Source organism: Teleopsis dalmanni, chromosome 2 (genome assembly GCF_002237135.1).
Source record: "Teleopsis dalmanni isolate 2A chromosome 2, ASM223713v2, whole genome shotgun sequence".
Classification (NCBI taxonomy): domain Eukaryota; kingdom Metazoa; phylum Arthropoda; class Insecta; order Diptera; family Diopsidae; genus Teleopsis; species Teleopsis dalmanni.
This window is the reverse complement of record NC_051847.1, coordinates 33,508,652-33,533,521: the sequence shown is the minus strand read 5'-3', so window position 1 is coordinate 33,533,521 and position 24,870 is coordinate 33,508,652. Positions and strand designations below refer to the sequence as shown.

General features: G+C 30.8%; 3 protein-coding genes across 4 annotated transcripts; all 3 read left to right on the top strand.

The window, feature by feature from the left end:
- Window positions 1–3,487: 3,487 nt before the first annotated feature.
- On the top strand, window positions 3,488–4,275 carry LOC119683330. The gene is made up of 2 exons (XM_038096984.1): window positions 3,488–3,762; window positions 3,820–4,275. The coding sequence occupies exons 1-2, from the start codon at window positions 3,594–3,596 to the stop codon at window positions 3,957–3,959; spliced, it is 309 nt and encodes a 102-aa protein (XP_037952912.1). The 5' UTR covers window positions 3,488–3,593; the 3' UTR covers window positions 3,960–4,275.
- Window positions 4,276–18,592: 14,317 nt separating this feature from the next.
- Window positions 18,593–22,266, top strand: LOC119679526. 2 transcript variants are annotated; one of them, XM_038091926.1, is made up of 2 exons: window positions 18,593–21,046; window positions 21,140–22,266. In XM_038091926.1, exon 1 carries the CDS (start codon window positions 18,644–18,646, stop codon window positions 20,363–20,365), a length of 1,722 nt encoding a protein of 573 aa, XP_037947854.1. In that variant the 5' UTR covers window positions 18,593–18,643; the 3' UTR covers window positions 20,366–21,046; window positions 21,140–22,266. The 2 variants fall into 2 exon arrangements, with proteins under 2 accessions (XP_037947854.1, XP_037947853.1); XM_038091925.1 differs by lacking the exon at window positions 21,140–22,266 and adding an exon at window positions 21,101–21,120.
- A 634-nt stretch (window positions 22,267–22,900) lies between these two features.
- Window positions 22,901–24,141, top strand: LOC119679525. The gene is made up of 6 exons (XM_038091924.1): window positions 22,901–23,304; window positions 23,360–23,512; window positions 23,571–23,681; window positions 23,740–23,832; window positions 23,895–23,996; window positions 24,052–24,141. Exons 1-6 carry the CDS (start codon window positions 22,926–22,928, stop codon window positions 24,084–24,086), a joined length of 873 nt encoding a protein of 290 aa, XP_037947852.1. The 5' UTR covers window positions 22,901–22,925; the 3' UTR covers window positions 24,087–24,141.
- The last annotated feature ends 729 nt before the right edge of the window (window positions 24,142–24,870 follow it).

Below are 24,870 nucleotides of genomic sequence, written 5' to 3'. Positions count from 1 at the left end.
TTAATATATGTATTGTAAAAAAATTATAAGAATGAATTAATAAAAACAAAATATATTTAATAAAGATGTATAAGTAATAATAAATTAATTACTATATTTTTTTGGTTTATTTTAATATTTTCATACATTATTTTTTAATAGGAAAATAAGATACAAAGATATATTTCAATATACTATATGTATACAGAGCTGTGAAAAATCAATTCCATTAGCACAATTCCACTTGTAATCTAGCAACTCAATTCCAATTATTTTGGAGAGTAATCTAATTACAAAAGTAATTGGTACTGCACAGCTCTGCAAGTATATATGCGTATATACAGAGATATAAGATGTGAAATCAATCATATGAATGAGGGGGTAAATATTAATATTATACCTATATATAATCTTTATATGTTATATGTTATGTGGTATCAATGTACAAAAGCATAGGAAATGTTCTATGTTGTGGTCGCCTGTAAAACACTGTACTTCACTGTTGTCAGTAAAGTTAGGATGAAAGTAGCATTTGACGTAACCAGTAATGGCATAAATCAATAGTCTACAGTCTTAATACTCTTTATGAAGTCACAAGAAATCCAATTACGCGCCCACTGATTTCGCTTTTAATTTTTATATATAGACGTAGACGTAATACTCAGTAAGTTAAATTTCTCTTAATCTGAATGCAAGTTACTTGTATACGAAGTATTGATGATAGCGACGGTGGAAAGGAAACCAGAGTGAAGTTAGATTATATATAATAGAAAATCTATTATAGGTCTTGACAAACTGTATGTAAAGTAAAGGCACAGAAGCATTGAAGTGATTTGTGTCTAAGTGAAGGTAGGAGCAATATGATCGTTGGCGAGGCTATTATGTGGAATGTCTATTTTTTATTTATAAAAAATATAGCAATTATTGTTATTCCGTTAGCGATGGGTGCAATGGGGTTATGGTTCAGGGCGACAGAAATGAAGGTGCGCCAGATCCAACTCAAAAATAAATTTATAGCTATAAAACTGTAATGTTTATTTAATACTTTTTTTACAGTGTATGTAAACAGGAAACTATTAAGTTGCGAGAAACGTTGGATTTTATGAAGCCATGCCTAATAACCAGCAGCACAAATATAAAGTAATTTATTTACTTATATATTAGAGGGTTTGGAGATTATAAAGGGGACGCCATTGGTAGTGTTAAAACCAGCATTGATGGCAAGTATAGCAACGATAGGAAATACACAAACGAGTTGGAGTTGGGGAAGTATACGTAATTTGGTTTGTTAATGCATTTAAAAGTAATTCTTTTCAAAATAGGCGAATTTTTTTCAATTTAAATAAATTGCCGATTTGATGTATTAAGGTTTGTTTATTTATATAGATCTATTTGGATAGGTATAGGTTAGAAGAGGGTTAGTCTTACATTAACACTAATCGGATCGGAAAATTTTTTATTGTATACGTATATGTTGTACTTCCAGAAAGCTATATTTGGAATAAGTGATCAAGTCAAATATAAAAAAAAAACAGTGCAGCTCTTTTGAACTTGTCAATATACTGTACATGGATACAGCTGTTATGAAAATATCATCAAGACTTTTTTAAAAATTTAGGAGGGTTCGTCTTTAGCCCGTAAATATAGCAAACAAAATTAGACAGAATTGATCTTGATTTTTTTCATAATATGTTGAAGGATTGTGAAGGATCTTATGATAGATCTATATCGATTGTGTTAATTGAGCTTTCAATTATAAAGAGAGATTGTCCCACTAGCAATGGAAGATGAAACTAACTATGCGGCTGTTCCAATTTATATGGTTTGCATAAGATGCATTTTTAAGATCGTGTATTCTTTTCATGTTAAAAGATATAAAAATTAAATATAAATATGTTTTTAAAATATAAAACTATTTGTTGTTTTTGTAAAGTAAATATACTTGTATAATTACTATGCTCTTTTTACTTTTTTAGTTAAGTTTGGATGAATAATTCAGTTCCAAAAAAAAATGTTCAATTAATTTATAAATCAGTCGCAATAAAGGACATCTGAAAAATTGTTGATATATTTTATTAATCAAAAAAAAAAATAAAAAAAAAATGGTAACAACATTTTGTACTTTGCTTATCCAAACATGACAATTACCATTTGGTAATTTGTATACAAGGATGCGAATTTGTGGTTTAATTAAATGAGGCATTCCAGTGTTAATAATTTAAGTGTTAACATTTATTTTTTAACCGCTTCGTGCGAAGGACGTGAACGGGGGCCAGCGGTAAAAGTGCTGATGTGGGTCCTTACGTTTGATGCACAGATTTCATTTGTCCTTATTATTTGGTGTTGTTATTATCGTAATCAATTTAATTTATTTCTCGATAATTAAGTACACGTCACAGTTGCAAGCTCAAGTGTCAGATGCAATGGAACATTTCCGACGATTAAATGTTACAAATTGTCACATTTCCAATGATGGCACAACCCAAGTGGTCGATGATAATTGAAATTCTGCTTGACATTCGTTGTGAAAGTTATTAAAATTTTTATGTGAAAATAAGCGTATTAAATATTTTTTTTATTACTTTATGTACTTATATATAAATTTATATACTTTTTACTTAATTATAAAAGTATATTGTAGATGCAATAAATTTATACTGTGATTAATATTTAATTTGGTGGTATTTTCAATTTTGAATTTATGGATGTGGTCATAAATTAACGTCCTGCTGTGGTTTCAAAAAGACTTATAAAGAATTTTGTAATTTTGCAGCAAAACGAATTCGAAGTTAATAAATATGTAAATATTTTACAGGAAGGAAGGATATGACTAAAATGACTAAAATGACCATAAAACTGATATGGCAATTCTACATAAGATTATCTGCATAACCTGGTTGTGAGTCTGAGCAAAATCAGAGTAAACTTCTTTACACATGTGACTATCCACCACACACTATAGGTATGTTCAACGTAAATGGTTGGTTGTTGAATGTTTGAGAGACTAATAATTGAATCCGATGTTCCGTGTAGCAACATTTATAAAGTTGGTCTTCTCCAGAACTTTTACTACTTTGTTTTTGCTTGACCAAATCTCGAGAATCACTGGGGTCGCTGGAGTTTCAGTAGTATTATTTTTTACTATCATTTTTTCCATCTCCATACTATGTGGCTTTAATAGTTCATTAAAGTATTAGCAAATAGTTTCAGAGCCGTGTAAATGTGATTATCTTTGGCATGCTAAAGATCCTTTTATTATGCGTTTAATCGCAGTATTTTTGATACGCTGATCTGTAGTATGATAGTCGCATAAGATTGAGTTTGTAACTGCATTATCTTAAGTGGGTTTTGCACACATAATCTTCAATTGCTGTGTTAACACCATAAGGTTTATCTAGTGTATTAATAATCATCATATACATTATAATAAAAAATTTTAATCGTAATAAACATTTATATTTTTCAATTTTTTTACCTCATAAAATAAAAAACTCTGTCATTCAATACAAAATTTTTCACTTTCTGATCACTACAAATTTTGTGCCCCTTATATTTTATAAAATTTTTAGAGCAATATCAAAATTTTTAGCGAAGAATATATATTTTGGTCAAATATGTCAATTAAAAATTTGTATAATATTGCGTGGGCAATGATGTCACCTCATATACAGGATAATATATCGGCAAATCTGCAGGATATGCAAAATAAGATAGAAGCTTTGAAGCGCGAATCGAATAAAAATAAAAATTTTGCCGAAGTAACCATCCCTCGTAATCAATCTGGTAACTTAAAAACTTTATTTCAAGAAAAATTTGGTGGCATAACTAATTCAATTGCAGATAATCATCAATTTGTTGCACAAAAAACTGTATCAATGGCAGGCGCAACTGATAAAGTTTCATTTTGTCCAATCATGGGTTTATTGAAATCTAACCAGGGGACAGATATGAGTCGCAATATTTGCCAAAAACGCAATTAAAACGTTTCTTACCGGTTGCTTTGAAAAAATATATAGACTATACCATAGAAGAAACTGATTTTGGCAAGGTAACACTCAAAACAGAAATATATTCAATACTCATATGAAAAGCGTTCCTATCGAGCTAAGAGAAGCCGCATCATAGTGGTTTCAGAATTAGAAGAATAAGATGAGTAGGTTATCCTTTCGGTGCATGATCGTCAAGATTTTACTTTATACACTGAAATTCAAAGTTTCTAATGGATTGTTTAATATTTATTTTGGATTGAAGTCGCTTGAAATAAAGTTATAGGTATATTTCTACCATATTTAAAAGCAGTTTTTATATTTCGAATTTTTGATGTATTTTCAGATAGATTTTATTTAAGCTAATAGTTTCTTATTATTAATAAATATATATTTCAGTGGAGTAGGTTTGAAGGGAAAGGGAAAATTGTGAACTCATTTTTTATAAATTTTAACTGAGGAGCATATTTAAAGGGAAGGAAATGTAATTTTACGGAAGCATTTTTGCTGCATGTATCTTAAGATCACATAAGAATCTTTATCTACCCATATTTTTGTACCTTTACCTAGACATGCTTGTTTAATTGACAGCTTAGTCGTTGCAATATCAATACCTGCAAAATAAATGTCAAAAAGAAGAATATCTGGCGTGGCTAGTTCGTCTGGTCTGCAGTTACCCGAGATGTTCTTGTGTTCAGGTACCCATATAAGTTCGACACTGATGTCGATGGCTAGTTCGATAGAGAAGCGCGGTATAAAGAAGGATGTAGTTATAACTCTTACCAGAAATTTTATGGCAAATTGGTTGTTAGCGATGATTGCGATATATACAAGGATTATATTTTTATTATTGTAGTGAATCCCCATTATTTCTGTTAGATAGTCAAAAAGAGATTCTATGACCCAATTTATAAGAAAATATGCCACTACCAACGTTTTCGTTTCTTTTAGAACTGTCAGTGTCAATATTGTGTTAACAGAGTTTTTTAAACATGTATTGAAAGTCTAATCATCCCTACTAGGCATAAGAACACCTAACACTAGATCGACATTTGGGTTAAAGAAAATGTAGTGAATTGAGATAGGTACTGAAATCATACTGATTCAGTATGATACCAATTCTAGATCAGTAGGAGGCTCCACTGAATTTGGTTATTGTTAATTTAGCTTGCTGTTTTACCAAAAGCTAAGACGACACCCAATGAAATATAGTAGAAAGAGTTATTCAATCTGATCTGTCAGTTCCGTAGAAAAAATTTTTTTTACTTATAGCTGTATACAGTTAGATGATTATTTTTAAACTCGATTCTTTTTTATAATATATGCCAGTTGTAGTTGTAGAAGTCTATTTAAAAATATATAAGTCTTTAATAAATTCTTACTCCTTCTGTAATAATTGGTACTAATAAAGCGTTTATGTTTTTTATGAAATTTTATAATTACCTTTTAATCAGTTAATACCCTTCAAGGTTAATAGATCTATTCAGTATGGTATGCAGAATGGGTTGCTGCTTTGCGAAGGTAGAATCACGTCTCTCTGAACATTTTAAATCTAAGCGTGGCTTTAAAGAAAGAAACTTGTAATCTCATGACACCATAGATTTCGTTATAGAAGTGATCAAGCGCAGAGTAGGTATGCATTGTATCAGTATAATATGCTTCTAATGTACTCAGTTTCTTGCTAATATTGTTGACTGACGAAACTCATACTCTATAGTGGGCGTTGGACAAAAAGAAGAACTATTTAACACTAACTAAAATAATTTCTTTTGAATCGCTTTGTTTCGCTTTGTCCTATGTCTTGTCGTTTTTTCCTCTTTTTAAAGGGTTAACACCGATTTTAGTATTTTAATTAGTCTTAAAATCGTACATATTCCTAAACTTTTTGCATATCTCTAGATAAACTCTTACAGTTTTCTTTACAGATTTTATGAGTTCGTAAATTTTTATTAGTTTTTTTAACAGTTTGCTTAATTTTATTTAAAATAACTACAAAATGAAGGAAGAAAGTCTGAGAGGTATTTAAAAAGTTTTTAAAATCTGTTTTACAGTGATAAGCAATAAGTTTTAATTATCTTTTATCACAATGAAGTTTTTACAGCTTTTTCATTGTCATTTTCATAATTAAATCCTTTGGAAAGAATAGCAGAAAAAACGTTAAAAACTAATTACAATTATTATTTCGTTCCTCCAGTCTGGCAGTCTGGGTTCGAAACTATGAATTTATAAGAGAAACCTCAGTGGAACAACAGGTGCGTATGAAAATTTTTGTTACTCATATTTTAAAACTACAGATCAACCTGAGTCCCACCAAACTTTACAGCCATAACAGACACGGATGGTGTGAGCGCATAAATTATGAAGAAAAAAGGACTTACAAAGACAATTCCGAATTCAATTTTAGCGATTAAAAGCAAACGGCTGAGTTGTGACGAGGAGTGGTAGGTAAGGGGAGTAACTAAGCGGAGTTGTAAACAGTGTTGCGGTGTTGGTAGAAATACAAAAAAAAATGGAAAACATGAATACTTTATGCCATAATTAACTCCAACGTACCGGCAACGTACCGCCAATCTCCACAATTACTGCCATTTCCAATGCCACGGAAGTTTAAGAAGTTTGCACTGAATTTAGGTGAAGGTGTGGATAAAGAAAAACCAAACCAAATGAAAATAAAACTTTCTAAAAAAATTAGAAAGAAAGTTTATTATGTAAAATGAGCAAACATTTACGCAATTGAAACTTTCTTTTCCTGCCGAGACATAATTATTGAAGTTTGTTGGGGATTTGTGGGACAGCTAGAAGAGCAAAAACTTGTAGTTTGGAATGAGTTTTCAAAGCTTGAGGTTTCAGTACTTTTTTCCTTTGAATACACTATATACGATATTGTTTGTTTTTGTAATATTTGGTTTATTTTCTATTGAAGCTGTTAATTAATGCGTTATTGGAAAACTGCCAATTTTAAATGAGTTTTCAAAAAATCTTTGAAGATTTAATTGGTTTTTTGTTTTCCCAAATTGCTGTGTCGACATGAGGTTTCATTAAAGCATCTAAGCATCTTAAGTTGAAGTCGAAATTTGAATTTTTTTTTGGACTTTCATTTTACGTTAAAACTCGTACCGCAAAATGTCATTCAACTTTCTTATCTTTTGATGTTGCCTAGTTGCCAGTTCCACTGCATGTTGTTGACAATCTGGCAATGTTAAGTAAGAAACAAAGGCTTTTCCCCGCCTTCCTGTTTTTATTGTGCTTTAAATTCTCTCTTGAATGTAACAACTTTGACAGCAGGAGGTACTTTAGTCATGTCAACAACCGGTACTAGTTAAGAATTCTTATATATACTTAGAAATGTCTAGTTTAGGGAGAAAATTTCTTTTGTATAGCCTTTCTTTTCCAGTGAATCTTCTAAGTAGAAAATGTGGTATTAAAGTCATTGTTGTTTGGATATAATAGAAACGTACATTTCGCAGTACAAAAACATTAAAGTTTTAAATATGAAAACAATTTGCATAAGTACATGAAAAACGTTATTTAATTAATTTTGGGATAATAAAAATGCATTTAAAATTTTATTTAATAGCAGAAATTGAAGTATATATATTAACACGATAATAGGGTTTTACAGAGATTTAATGACTGTTTTAATGCGATTTACCATGCATCTCAAATCGATACAACGGTTAGTTTAGCTCGCCTTTTTTAGACAATTTTCGGGGCACTGTAAGGGGTTACCATCAAATGGTAACGCAATTGATGGTCCCAAATGGAACTGTTGATATTTGTATATATACGTGCCCTCATGGATTGCGTTACCATCTTAACAAGTCTTATCCTTTCTGAGGTGGCAAAATGTCGACAGTGTTTCAACACAGACAACATATGTAGTAACATTTTTCTTAACTGCCCGAATTTTTCTGAGCAAGGATGAGAATGCAATCCCTGTATTCCTCACTCCACCTGATATTAGAAAAACCTCAGCAGGTGACATTAAGGGAGCAAATGATTTTCTACCTCTTTTTACAATATATCAACAACGCCTGAAAGCAGGCAAGATATTCTCTCACATTCTGTATGAAAGTTTCAATTTGATCTCTGCCAGTATAAGACATCTGATATAAGGTAAATATGAACTGGTGGCATTTTAGTTTTTATTCGAAGAACAGAATGTTTTCTGTTGTGAATAAATTTCGGCAAACGAAATTTCAAAGCAAACGAAATTTTTTCTCAAGTCTCTAGTGATTGTCCGTATTTGAGCTAGGCTACAATAAGTACCTTCCACAGCTCATATTAGAAATATGTCGGCTCCATTTGAAAGCAGATCAGAAATTTTCGTACATTATTCATGACTGTTCCGAATTGACGTATGCCAGAATAAGACTAAAAATCCGTGAGTTTATATTTTAAGCTGGTATTAGAAAAACAGCAGCAAGTGACTTTTTAGGCTTAGTTCGAACAGCATTTGACGTTCCTTATGTCTGACCGCGTTTGAACTGAGCTAGTATATGATTAAAAGATCATGAATGTCAACTGGTAACATTTCGGTCTTTATTCGAAGAGCAGAGTTTTTTCTGTTGTCGATATTCTGTCATGTTTGTCATGACTATTGAGATTATATCTAATCTAGAATACGGTTATAATGCTGTAAGTTTCTGTTAAAACTGATAAAACAAGTAACATTTTGATCCAGAGTCCAGAGTATCTTTTGTTTAATTAGGATCATACCGATAGTAGGAAGCCAGTACCTAGTTGATTTTTATTGCTGTTCCTAATCAAATTAATTTAGTTCAGTCTTCTGAAATTATTAATTATTTTGTTATAACTTTATTGATTTATATGGAATTAGCGGTAATGTGTAATTGTATTTTTATATTAAAATTATAAGGTACACTTATATAAATACCTTAAGAGCTTTAATATTAAACCCACTTAATCTACAATACATACATTTATATATAAGAGCATTTATTCTATCAAATCTATCAAATCATATATGCTTTATATGCTGAATTATGCACATTTTATGATAATATTAAACGAATAGATATTTGAGACGAAATGCTTTAAGGACTACTTAGCATGCACTCAAGCGCATTACAGTGTCATAAAAATGTCGTAAATAAATTTTCTGAAGTCTAGAAAAAAAGTTACCGCACAATAACCAAGACAACACAAAACAGAAGATTTTTTACCCGGGAATAAAAGAATTGAGACAAGAGCTGTACAACTGAATTTTTTATTAAAAAGCTAAACATTTCAGCAAAAAATACAATTTATAAACAAATTCATTTTTGGACAAAATAATAACAATGCTACTAATAAAAATAGAAGAGCCTTCCAAAAGGCAAAAAGTGCCGCTAAGAGTATGGAATAGAATTTGTGTATTTGCATAAGAGACAAAAGTAGGAACAGGGACAGGAACAGAACTTTTGTATTATGTGGCAACATTTGCTGCATCAACGGTAAATAAAACAAACCAATATAGCAAACATGAAAATAAATATATAATAAATAGTATTAGGTAACACTGAGAGCAAAGTACCGTACATGGTCCAATAACTGAAATATCCATAATTCATATTTAAATCCATTTTCATATTATAGAATATTGTGGCAACACTTGCAGTTAATTAGTTAGTTGTAGTGGAGGGAGAAATTAATACTCCTCAATTAGCTCAGAAAGCTGTTTTGAATCCACAAATCCTTGTAATAGTGAGTAGTAGAGAGAAGGTAAAGCTAGAACTAGCCAGAAACATTTATAAAGGCAAGAAACTGGTCAATGCTAATACTAGAGATATCGCTGAATGTGTTGAAGAAGGGGACCTCAGAAACTTAAACCTAGTTCTGGCCAATCCTGGACATAGACACATAAAGTGTTTTGGTGTCCTTTCTTCGTAATTCACTTGTAGGCACGCATTGCAGGAGATACTACAGGGTAGGCCAAGCCTAGTTCCATGCCATCCTATGATCCAGTCCCCTGTAAATACAGATATTAACCTAGATACTTCTGATTTGCTTCTGTGTATTAAGTCAGATGTTCTACAATTGGTTAAGATTGGCCATGTAGCCATTGACTTGACTGCTGAGGTGGCAAGGACCATGGATTTCATGGATTCCGGGTTATGCTGAATATTTTTAGCACACAAAATCGAGCATAGTTTTCACTGATTTCGGATTATGTTGAAAGTTTTATCAACAGAATGGTAGAAGAAATTGCCAAAACTAAGCAGACTTGCTGCTTGTAATTACGAACTGTGACTTAAAAACAGGTAATTTCTTTTAATATATTTTATATAGTTGGAAACTAAAGACAGCTTCAGCCTAAATCCATTTAAACATTGTGTGTAATATAATAACACAAATGAAAAACCTTTACAGGAGTTATTCTAAAAGAGAACAGTTGGTTATACAATCGACATTACGAAACTGGGAGTCCACTTATATAAAACTTGTAGATTTCGCAGAAAAGACAATGAAACCGCAAAACAAGTGAAAGAAGTATGTCCGGCATTGATGCATCAATATAAAAACTACTCAGCTGAGCATCTTAAGTTTGATGGAAAATCATCGGTGCATTATACTAATACGTATGTTAAGAACACCGTGGTGTTAGGCCTTAATGGTTTAATGGTAATCAAATAAAAATTCTATGGATTCCGTCAATTGAAGTTAATATAGGCTCAAAAAAAAACTACTATTTTGAGTTCGCTCTAGTCTGACAAAACTAAAGCTCTTTCGTTCGCTTATCCCACCTACACATCTATATGATACAGAAGCATAGATGTTTCAACAAATTGATGAAACAGAATGTGCTTAGTATAATAGTTTTATGTAAAATCTTTGGTACTTTATGAGTTGGTGATGAGTTGAATGAACTATACCATAACATTGACATTGATTATCAAACTAACATCCAGAGGTATCAGTGGTTCGGTTAAGTTGTAAAGAATAAAGACGACGATCCAGCAATAATGGAGTTAAAAAAGAAGTTGAAGGAAATAGATGAAGAGGATAACTTCTCTTCAGTACTCCGATTATCAGTTGAAGTCGGAATCGGAAACGTAAACGTAATAAGAAAATGTAATTAATTAATTTTAGATGGCAGTTGAAGGAAAAATACGTAGAGAAAGACCGTAACTCTGATAGAATGATCAAATTGCATTAACCACATTTGCTGTATGAGACTGAAGAAGATGAAGAAGATGTGCATGAAGCAGAGGCGTAAGGAGAGCAGTGCTGAGTCGGACTAAGGTCAGGAAACGGATTTTTCAGGATAATAAAGCAAATAAGTGTTTAGATAAAGTACTCTTTACTGTTAACTTAAAACTTTTGATTTAAGTTTTGATGTGTCCAAGTGAAAGCACCATCTTCGTGTGGTTGTAGGGTATATAACAACAAAACCACAAACTGCAGCCATGCATTTTGTTTGCGTATTTTAAAGTTTACGTTTAGGTTTTATTTAAATATTGCGGGTGTGGCTGGCATTTTTCTATTTATGAAGTTGTACAGAGAGCATTGCTTTTGTGGTTATAACTCCTTTGGGTACTCCTTTTGTTTGTGTTGCTGGTAGAACTGCTTTTGGTGACAGCATTTACCGCTGTGCAGTGTTGAAAGACAATAATTTTTATGCTGCTGATGTTGTGATTTTTGTGCATAACTTTTTATTTTGATTGTGTTTTTTTCCCTTCAGTGCCTTAAGTTTATGCAATTGTGTACTTTGCCATTATATGATTTTGTTGCTTCTTAAGAAGTGCATATAGAATCCTTGCAATACTTTTTCCATATATCTTTGTGTACTAGAGTATTATAGCATTACAATGTGGCAGCTGGAGTTGCAGTTGCAGCTGTGACAGCATTGAGCGTGCATATGAATTCATTTAAATATTTTTGACATTAAAAGAAAATATTGCTTTATTGTTTATAATACAAGTCTTTTTATTTATTATTTATTACAAAAAATATCCATAAGCGATATCCATATGTATGTCAGTGTGGGCTGGACTATAACCTTCAGCACCGCTCAACTTCGGTAAGGATTCACTTAATCAGTATTCTGGTCAAACATTATTACCGAAAATGTAACAATCCGGTAACCGGTATAAGTTAATCGTAGAACGTAAGTTTTATATTCTACGGAGTCCAATAGAAAAATAAATTTTGTGTCTTTTTATATATAATAATAGAGATTTGTTTAATGAAGATGCCGACATATAAACAATTCTTCAGTTTGTAGTTGTGCTTAGGAAAAATTGGTTCCATGACATATGTATTATAGAAAAGAACTGTCATTCAAGATGTCACATTTTTAGTTTAAGATTTGTCGTTTTATAACACTTATAGTTTAACACCCGCGGAACATGTAAAAATAGTAAAAACTTATTAAAAATAATTTAACTATTTTTCGAACATACAGTGATAAGATCTATTCTTCGTTTGATGCATATATCAATACACTAAATAGTCGCATCTCTGACAATAAACAAGTGTCTTTCGAAAGACAGTTCCTTCTGAAGAAAAATACTGCATGTTGTGAAATTTGGTTCGAAGGTGTAATAGACCCATATTTTTTTTTGGAAATAGGAAAGTTATGACAGAAACAGTTGTTTTTAACCACATGATTAGTAAACTATAAAAATATAGCTCAAAATTGAAAATTTGGATATGAACGATATATCGATTTTAACAGGATATCAACACAATCCAAACAAAACGTTTTATTTTGGCTTGCAAAAAATTTTCTGGACATGTGATTTTACATGGGAGTTGGTCACGACAATCATGTGATTGGTTATCACTAGAATTTTTTTGTGAGATTTTTTTTCTGTCAGTCATTTTGAAAACGAACCCTCAACCCACAAGTAATGGTCGAGCTGTTGCCAGTCCGGTGTCAAAGAGTAAGCCAAAAGTACCACAGGATCAAGTACTGTGCGATGTCCCGTGGAGAACATCGGAATGATTTTATATATAACATTCCGAGTGCACGTTTTAAAGTATTTATCAGAATTTCAAACAAACGTGAGATTTTTTTTGAATTTAATTTCAGTACCATGAAAAGATGAATCGATTCGATGTTGTCGATGAATCGATAACTCTAGACAATATGTGTAAAAATTATATCACGTCCTGCTTTTATACAGATCTGTTCAGCTGTTTGATTAAAATTAGTAATTACAGAATTTTTTAAATATTTAATGTAATTAAGTTAACTGTGTAATTTCAATTTTTAAATTATATTCAACAATTTCTGTCAAATTCTTTTATTGTATATATTTTTGAACCTATTAAAGTACAGAAAATCATTTTTAATAAATACAACTATAAAAATCGGGTTTCTATTAAATTGTTCAAATAAAGATCAAAAAATGTTGAAGCAAATCCAACTTGCTAAAGCTGCTTTGAATATAGCTTCTCAAAAAGGTCGTACTTCAAATAATAATTTTATTAGGTACCAGAATTTACTTAGGCAAATTATTTCAAAGTCAACTTCTCGAAATTATAGCACAAAAATTTTTGCACCGAATAGAACCAATCTAATTAAAGCTCTAAAACATAATCAAATAGGCACCAGAATTGATAAACATTCTTCGTGTACAGATATTAGCGTTGTTGATATCGATATGGACTGTGAAATGATAGATCCAGATGATGAAGACGATATCGATGAACTTACTGGTACTTCCTCTGGTCTAAGTGATCAACCACAGCAGAAGTTTGATGTTGGTACCTTGTTTCCAATGGATTCGGATTCTTGGACTGAATTGCAAGAAGCAATACATGGAAAATCGGAGGTAGATCCTTTTTTAAAGAATCCATATAATTATCCTGCACCACCAACAAATCGTACTGGAGAATATGTATTTAGAGGAATAAAAATAATTTTTCCCAAATCAATGTTAAAGTCTGAATTTTACCGTTATCGTTTCGAAGAAAAGGATCAGAATTTGCCAGATGATATTCGTATTATAAATTTCGCAAAGTGAACAAGTATTTCATACTGATAGATTTACTGGAGTGGAGTGCTTAGTTTGCATTAACATTGGAGGGACTTGACGAGTTCAAGTAAATTGAGTATTCATTATATATTTTTTAAGATTCACAGTTCTAATAATATAAATAAATATTTGCTTTATCAAATTTATTTAAAAATAAATATACATAATTAATAATATGTGCGTATTTAATATAAAACATACATAATAAATATTGCTATGAAAAATAAAGAATTTTATATATATTTTCATGGGACTATTAATTGCTTAAGTTAGATTGTTATAAATGCGATAGTAAAATATTATGTGACAGCATCGTAAATATATATTTTTACTTAATTGGCCATTTTCATACCGATCTTAGCCACATCCAATATCTTCCACTAACCACTTATTTGTTTCATGAGCTATATGACATTCCTTCCCAGCTGAACTGCTGAATTCAACAAAAACTGAATCGAAATCAAATTTTTTAATGTAATCTACAACGTTTTGAGCAGTATAACACCAAATTTGTTACATTATTATTGACTCTACAGCATAAAAGTTCTAAATCAATCTTATAAAAATAATCAATTTAATAAAAACCCAAATCCACTCTTAAATCGGTACTAGCATTGATAAACATTCTTCAGGTATACACATTGGTGTGTTTGATATTGATATGAACTGTCAAATTATATATCTACACAACAAAAAATATATCGATGAAGTTACTGTGGCTTCCACTGGTCTAGGTAATCAAGTAGGGATATGATGTTGGCATCTCTGCAATTGGTTCTTCCTTTTTATGAATTGGATAGAGTACGGTTAAGTCCACTGACTGCGTTCAAGATAATTTAAAAAAAAAATGATGAGACTACAATGCAATGCTTACAACCACTTTTCAAACATAACAAACATAAAAGCCAGATAATTAGACCAGCAGAAGCTACAAGTTGTTCAAAGTCAGGCTCTCCGAAGGCTCTTCAATGTGCTATGGAACATCCGCAGGAATGACATGCTAAGAGACCTTAAAATAGATCCGGTCAAAAAATACATAATGAACAGAGCTCTGAAGCTATATGCGAAAACCGACAGGCCGTCCTACTTAGCACTATCTAATCTCAGAGTAATCACTAACCGCACGGGATGATACGTAGATCTTAGATCAATCATTGAATAATTACGAAGATTATGAGGAATACTTATATTAATCAGTGAGATGGGTGGGACTGTGCAGACACTCCCAGCTATCAGAGAGTAAAAGTGCCCAGATGCACTAACTCGGAAAAGGATCATTATTATACTACATTACTATTACTACAAAAATTGATCAAAAACATAAATAATTAAAGTACATATGTTAGTATATTTGTGATTAAATAGTTGTATGCACTAAGCTAATAAGTACTCTTTGAGAACAACTTCAATTATTGGCGTCTATTCATTATAAGGTGTAAATCAACTTTTTCATCTTTGCATTACATTTCATTTTAAATTAACAAATTTTTCAATTATCCTTTGTATTCCAAAGAGCTTTTTATGTGATTTACATTCAGACCATAAAATTGTAACCCAAAAATAAGAAAAAAAATAAATATGGGTCACTGTGCAGGTTTTGTCATTCACATAACCGATATATTCGTTTTCTATTAGACATTTTTTATTCCATGGCTGTGCTCTGTCATTTCGATTGCACTTACAGAAATACGCTTTTATACTAATGATGCTGCCAATACACTTGCAACAGTTGCAGTTACACTTGCTGAAACAAGTCAGCAACATCAACATCAAACGTGAAGTATATTTATGCCATCGAAATACACACTTCACTATACAAATAATTTCGAAATTATATACCGACAATGTTGGCAAAGGGCATAACAATTTGACTTAAACAAGTAAGTCCTTAAACCTCCTTTATACTTACTACGCCCTCTATTAATGCAATGTATGAGTTAAAGTAAATTTGACGTGCGGATAACCTTACGAGTAATGTTGTCAATACGCTGCTTGTTCTTGTTGTTGCTGTTGCTGCTGTTATGAGTGTTGTTGTTATTGTTGTTGGTGTAGTTGGTGTTGTTGGTGTAGTTTGTGTTTTTGTAGTGGCATAGTTGTTGATTTGCATGTGCAACATATCATATGGTTCAGCACACATCAAATAATAAATTATCCTTTCGGAAGCTTCCTGTATGGGCGTTGCATTGTGCATCAATGCAATTTGCTTGATGTGCTTTCCCTCTTTGCACTTTGAATGCGAAAAATTACGCTTTTACATTACAGTTGCGTTGTTCCATATAAAGTTTTATGGCTTTCAACTTTTTAACTTTTGGGTTGAGAATTTCGTTTTGTATCTTTTTGTGGAATATTTCAACTTTTGGGCAACTCAATTTTTTATAGTTTTTTTCGTTTGATGTTGTTACATCGGCCACATGTTTTCATGTGCTTAAAACTGACAGCGGCATTCCGAAAACGAATGAAAGTTGTTCCCAAACTCATTTGTGTATGTTTGGCAGAAAACAGTTGGAATTTCTATGCACTTTGTAAATGTTGTACCAAGTGAAACAATAGGAGCAGGCAACAGCATTTCCATCAACAGCATCTGAGCCATCAGTTTGCATAGTAGAAGGCAGTGATAAATGCATCCTTAGTGGCTTTTGACCTACTTAATAAATGGTTGAAGTTTAGTAAATGTTCGGTATTCTGTAACCCGAAATCTCTTTACACAGTAAAATTTTCAATCGAAGAAAATAGAAAAGGATTCGGTATGATATTAAATAAATATTAACAAAAAAAAACATTTTAAATTATGCTAAGTATTATTTATTATAGAAATACGGATGACAAATTGAAGGATTAGCTATTAATTAAAAATTGATTTATTTTAAATTATCTCTATCGCAACTAATAGTGCCTTACCAGTAGATCTATACTTGAATAACTGACGTTCAATTAAAAATTGAGTTATTGAAACAATTCTCTATTCCATCCAATAGTGGCTTTCAGTAGATATTTTCTAGAAGAATTGCATTTTAATTGAAAATTGACTTATTTCAACGATTCTCCAACTGATATAATAGGGGCTTGCTAGTAGATATTTACTTGAATAATTGACTTTCAATTGCAATGATCCTTTCACTTATTTTAATGATTCTCCATCCTATCTAATAGTGGCTTTCTAATAGATGTTTACTTAAAGGATTTACTTGTGATTGAAAATTGACTTATTTTAACAATTTTCCAACTCGTGTAATAGTGGCTTTCCAGTAGATGTTCACTTAGAGGATTAACTTTCAATTAAAAATTGACACTTTAACGGTTCTACATTCCGTATAATAGCTGCATCCCATATAAAAGTTCTGCAGAATATGCTCGCATAGCAGCTAATACATCTTCGAAAATGTTTAACTATTGTTGCTTTTACTATTGTAGCAGTATTTTTAATTGGTGGCAAAAACATAGAAATATTTCTATGTTTGGTAGTCTAATGTTAATAGTAGTATTTCTTATACAGTTACCTATGAATTTTTGAGCAAATCCTGTCATACAGCGTGACAAAATTAGAATTAAACGATATAAGTATTAATATCAGAGACATTAAGATTACAATTTCCTCAAACATAGCTTTTGGAACAAACTTTCTTTTGTATGTAATCTGTTGTTATCGGCTTTTGATAGCAGGAATAGCTGCAAATGCTTCTTATGACATGTCAATATCTACTTCTTCATCTGGTATTATGCCATCATCGATTTCAGTTTTTGATTTGCTTGTAATTTGGGTCATTGCACAGCCAGTAAGTCCTATACTCCATCATCACTATCCGACAAAGTGTCACCTAAAATTAGATAAAATTAGATTACATATATTAAGGCTACAGATAAAAATAAATTCAATATACCTATATGATAATTATATCTAATTAGTGTTGGTGAAATAGGTAGAGAATTGCAATTTTGGTCTGCCTGTATGGTAATTTTGGTCGATGATCAGATATGTCATTTATGTACGATAAATATTTGATTTATAATTTTATAGCTTTAAATCGGTAAAATAATAAATATAAAGTATTAAAAAAGTACTAAAAAAAATTATTTGTTTTTTAAAAATACTCATCTAATCAATATTGAGTTGTGTTAAGAAACGACTTTATAGCATAAAACGATTATAATCAAAACTTCATTATAGTGTGTTCCCACTGACTTCATTAAAGCAATTTATTGACTTTCATCTTCACTTATGCCAATGGAAACTACCAAATCCTAATTTGATTAATATCAGTTCATTTAGCTGTAATGGGAACATAGTATTACAGTTTTGCTTAAATTATGTGTGCATATACATATGTAGTAATTGTTTATATATGTCAGATGGACCTTTTTTTACAAGAGCTAAGAAATATCTCCAAATATCTGCATATTAAATTACTTGTTAAAACAGTTTTATTCTTGGGTATAAATGTTAACAGATGAAGAGCTAATGACCTATCAATATACACTAATGATGCAATTGGAGTTGAAAAAAAAATTATGATTTTAAAACTGTTTAATTTTAATCTGACAAAGTAAACAATAAACTAAAATAAATCTATAATGAAATATTCCTTAAAACATTTTCATAAAAAATAAATTCGATTAAATTGTGTTACAAATTTTTCTACAAGAAAATTTTTTTGACAATTCAAATTTTACTTAAAATTTGAAGAAAATACACAAATGAATATTTTACTCCGTGTATCTAAAAATATCGGTAGATCCTCAAATTTAATCCGAAATAGTTTAAAAATTGCTTTAGTTAAACCTAGCGTAATTCAAAAAAGGAATATTTTTTGTGTTGCCCGCGATATGAATAACATTAATTTAATTAAATCGTTGTGTCCAAATGATTCACTGAATAGAAGTTATTCGAAGTATTTCAATCCCATGAATGAAATAGAACAAGGTACCAAAAATAAATGTGATGGAGATGATGAAAAGGAAGAGATCAATATGAATGAGCACAGTATGCATGATTTAACCAATAACATTGATACTGAAAATGAAAAACTAGATATCGTTAATGCCGAGACACCTGATATGGAACAGAACTATTCATTGAACGAAACTAATTATGAATCAGCTATAAATGTTGTCGATATTAATTGCCCTATACCTACACAAAATTGGACTGCTGCGGAACTAGTGAGGTTGCAGAGAGTTTTTCTCACATCAATCAATGATGTTTCATTCAAATCTTCAGATTACTACGTCACAGTTAAAAGTATTGATAGCGAGAATCGCCAAAATGATGATAGTACTCATGAACCTAATATTAAAGCTTGCCTTAATGACGAATCTTCCTTAAGTTTCTTCGTCAAATTGACTGATGATGACAAGATTAGCAAATGGACATTGTCTAAGAAATGGAGTCATCTTGATGGACTAACTGTGCCTGTGGCCACTGCAATTGCTTGGAATGAACTAGAGAATAGTAACGTTGATATCAATACATCTAATATAGAAACTTCTGATATATCCAGCAACTGGTTTATAATACCAACTAATATAGGTACATTTAAAACTTATCTCGATCCACCTTGTGCCAATTGTAGTAGATTAATGGGATTAATGTTTTCTGGAGAGTACGAAAGTGGAAAAGTGAAATGGTGCAAAGGACAACCACTCATTAGTGTTAAAACATCTAAAGTGTATTCTTCTGATAATGAAGAACTTGAAACCTACAGTTTTTTATTTGTTACAAGAGATGTTGTGGATGCATTGAAAATGCATATTGTTCCGGCTATTCCAGTGGGTAGTACGTGTGACGAATTAAGTGCGTCCTGTGCAAGTTTTAAATTCAACCCGGAAGATAATCTTATACCTGTAGTAGAACGTATTCGTGATAATAATAGAACTGAGATATGGCATTCATTGTTGTTGGAAGTAACTGAGGAAGGTATATGTTACATTAATATTGATGCGCGCTATACTTGTTGTAGTATGTTGGACGGGTTAGTTGTGCCATCGGATTATAAAGTCACTTGGAATAAGGACTATGCACTTGTTAATATCTTTATACCTGATGTTATAAAAAATGATTGCGACAATGAAGAACCGAAAACTTGGAAGAGAGTGTACGTTGAAACAACGGGAGAAGGTAGAATGAAACTAAATATAACTCCATATGATGAAGAATATGGATTCGACTGGTTTAAAGGATGGCAAATCGTGAATACCACAGATAAATGTGAAACAGATGTAATGATGGTTCATACATGTTATAAACCGGATATTCATTTTAAAGAAAATCTTACTGCGATCATTAACGAGGAAAGTAAATTTGATGAAGTAACTGAACCAGCATTCACTAATACTGTTAAAGTAAATGAAAAAGAAAATGTTGTTATCGACATCCTCACACCTGAGGATCTCTGTAATAACAACAAAAACGAAACATAAACAACATAAAAAACATTAGTTACAATCCATATCCAGAAGTCTTTGCATGAGTTCATATTTGTCAAAAAAAATCCACTAGGAAGAGTTACTAAGAAATATATATATAGTATATATTTCATTTCAAATCTGAGTAAGAAAGTGAAGGCACTTATGGACTAATTTAAAAGAAACCTGATTAAGAGTATCAGGTCTTAGCAACCAATAAACAAATGTATACAGAAGGCTTCTGGATTGGATTTGCATATACTATTCAAAAATTGTAATGGCTTGAGCTGTGCACAGTTCAAAAAACATGCAGAAATCTTAAGAACAGTTGAGAAGTATTATATTAAAGCGATTCAAGTTATTGATTAATTTTTATCAAAATGAAACAAAAAGAAGCTAGAAAAGATGTGAATATATTTCGATATATAGATATTTTAAGCTGTTGTCAATTCAAATACCGATCAAGAAAATGCTAAAGCGATATTTAACATCGTTTACTTTGTGTTGAAATTGAAACAGATTGAAGAAACTAGATGTTCTTTCTAACTCCGTGACTAGTTCTTAAGACTCTGTGAATTCAAGAATAACCGGATATAACAAAAAATAATAAGATATAAAAATGGTACCATAAATACGTGCCGTGCCAATCTTTTAATATTATTAAGATCAAAAGTAAAGGTTTTAAACTGCTAAGAGGTAAGAAATAATATTTCTTCTTAAAAATCATTATTCATATCTTGTGCTTATAAGGATTGTACTGAAATCATCAATAAACGCATAATAATATAGGTGTTGTACGGTTCACATATTAACTATGAAGAATTGGTTAATTATTTGAGAGAGATGATGGAGCCTTTACTATGTGTAAGCTACTTGACTTACGAAATAACGAAATAATGAGAACTACTACTGAGAGTCCCATGGTTATTGAGAACTTCGAAAAATAATTTTTGTCGACCGAAGTCAACTGAATGATGGTCAAGAAACTACGTTGTCACTGGTTTGTATCAAACATATTTAAAAATTAATTTTTTTTTGCTTGTCTTTGCAGATAGATGCTGTATGTACTACTTTCTTCAAATAATTTTAATGTGTAATGTTATTTCTGTATTGAAGGAAACTTATAGAACTTATGTAGATGTCTTCAACTATAATCTTCAACTGTACACACGGCTGGCAGAAAATAATGTACAGGATTCATGTAGCTGTCTTCCACTATGTGCTAGGCGAGTTCCAACTAACAAGAATTCCTATAGTACTACATAAGTACTGCTTTCAATTGTAAAGACTGCTGATAGAAAACTACTTATAGGACTCATGATTTAAGTATAAGATGACCGAGTCACAATTAACAAGAAATACATAAAGGATTTATGTAGCTATCTTTAACTTTGGCTTAATGGGATTCGAATGCAGAAGATAAGTTCAGAGTCGTCATGTAGCTATATTTCATTACGGGCTAACTAAGCTCCAATAAGTAAGAAAAAGGTGTAGGATTCATGCAGCTGTGTTCAATTATGACCTCATGCAGTTTGTAATTAAGAGAATACATTGGTAGTGCTTAAGTAGCTATCTTTCACTATGAATTCCAATCAACAAAAATAATTTAGAGACTAACATGAATGACTTACAGGACTTTAATTCTACAACAGTGTTCAACTATAACGACTGTTAACAGAAAATTACTTGTAGGATTCACCTAGTTATTTTAAACTATGAACTATGGGAGTTCCAATAGGAATAACTAATATGCGGATTAGAAGAACAAATACACTACTAATATTTTGATGTTTAAAATTTTTACAAGTTATAAACAAGTTAATATCGAACTGATTTACCGCACCACATAAATAGATGCAAAAAATTTGAGGATTAATAAAAAATATATTTTTATATAAATTTTATAAACTTTAATATCCGGATAAATAAATTTTAAATAAATATGTTTTTTTTATATACCTTCAGCCAAAATTTTCTTTTGTCGTTTCTCACTTTCTTCCTGCGATTTCTCTAATTAATATTTAAGTGACAGTGCTGGCACTTCCTTTGCTCGTACACCTAATGTGAGACGTGTCATAATGGCATCCATTATATGGAAATGTTTCCGTGTGTTCATACTTTATTTGTGGTTAAACCTGATTGAACATGCTTTTTTAAACGATTATAGAAACATTTCAAATTTTTGATCTGTGTTATTGTCGCCTCGTGTATCTCTTTTGTATTCCTCTTGTGTGTTGTCTCTTCTATCCCTTTTGAACCCGATTTGTATCTCTCACGTGGATCTATATCGCCAGTTGATAGGTAATAACATGATTTTAATAAAAAAGTAAACACGTACTATTGTGCACCATTAAGCCCCACTTCACTCCGTCGAATGTCATCTGTGTACTGGGGACCAGAATTTATTTCCAATGAACTGGGGCGCAGGAACAAATTTTTTAAAATAAATATCTGTCAAAATATCTGATTAGCACTGCTTTCTTCATGTTTAATAATTAAATATTTTGACACATGATTTTTTTTAATTTTATAAACAAAATAAAAACATAATTGTATATAATTAATACTTCAAAAAATGTTTCGATTCTGCAAAGACATTTTAGGTATGATTGGCAGTTGTTTTGGACAACGAAATAGAAGACAAAATCCATGGGCAGATATAGAACTGCATGAACATAATACACGTAGAATTGATCTTGATAATATTAGCGTTGAGACAGAAATTTTTACGCTATATGAAGAAGATGAAGAAATACCCATTGCTTCAGGAAAAGCTAATGATTCACATGCTACTTCAATGAAATATGATGCCACATCAATAACAGATGTTTCCCATCGATATGAAAATCAGTCTAATATTTTGCATGCTAGTTTTGTTAGTGTAGATTTGAATCGTTCGGAACAACTTTACAAAAATGACAGTAATAATGATATACAGTTAATTATATTTAACGGTATAATTTTAAAAATATATGTATATATGAAGAATATATTATAGTTTTTGAACAGATTCAAATTTGGAAGTCAATGCTGAACCTGACAATAGAAGTGTAAATGAAAGTAACTCTTCTAAATATCAAAGTTGTGAAACTGATGAGGTTTTAGTCTTTAAATCACCAATTACTGAACATAACTTATCACAAGACTGGGTTTATTTTGATAGTAATAGCAAAAAAAAATTAATATTTTTATGTCAAATTATGTTATATGTATAAATTAGATACTGATGAAAATGCAAAATCCAAAGATGATGCAGAACGCATAAATGAATTTATTCAACATCCGCAAGATTTCAAAATGAATAAAATGTGCTTCCTGGCAAATAATGAAGGTATGTCTTATTCAAAAATTATATAGAATTTATATATTGCATTCATTATATGTAAAAGCACTTAACGAAACAACGGAACCATCCAATAATCAGCCAATCATAAAAGAATGCATTGAAACTTCAGAAGAAACTGAAGCAACTGGATCAAATGGTATATATAAAAATTTTAGGTATATATAAAACTGTACATTAAATAATAAATGTCGTGACTAGCTGTGGAAGAGCCTGAAAATAGTAAATTCCAGGAAAGTGGTTATGAAGAATTTTTGGGTGGAATTGGTCAAAATGTAAACCCACAGTTTTCACCTAATAAAGGTGCATTTTGTGTATTATATTAGACATTAAAATAGAATAACAACTTCTTTTGCAGATTTCTGTTTTAAAATTTCAGAACAGTTACCCTAAACTCTACATATACCAATTTTATATTATGATGTATGAATGAATAAAAGCTCATTATCAAAGGTACTCTAGTTTGCGTAAAATTGATTAAATATATAAATTATTATATATTTATAAAAAAGCGTTGATTTTAAAAAGAAATTTTTAGTATATAAAGAGCAATGAAACCTTATAAAGCTATCTAAAGCTATCTAACAGTTTTAGAAAGAAACACACAGAAATGTGTGTTCCTTTTTTCTTTTAATATTATAATCTTAAGGGCGTATAGTTTTACTATAATGTAAAGTGTACTATAAAGTGTTCAGTATAAGTTTATGGAAAGTATATGTATATGATATGTAATTACAATATTGCATTTTTAAATTTAAAGTGTCTATATAGTATAAAGGCATAGTACCTTGTTTTTGTTAATTCACTCATCTCCTTAAGAAGTCATACCTCAATACTATATTATATAAAACGAAAAATAATAAAACGAAAAAATAATAATAATAGTTCAATACAGAGTACGTATTATTAAAACAATTGCATTTGATTCAATTATAATGCATATATTGTTATACATTTACAGAACAAAGTGGCTTTTGGATTGTGGACAATGGATTAAAAAACCAGTTCCGGCACTTCACTTAGAAATTTAAAGTATTGTCTACCATTTTTTGACATTTTTACCTCATTTACCTCGAGTTAAGAAAGAGTAAAAGTGCTCAAACGTCAGTTATGACGGTTGTGACTACTTTATTGGCATCTCACTTATTGAAGCTGTATGGTCAGCCAAAAATAAAAT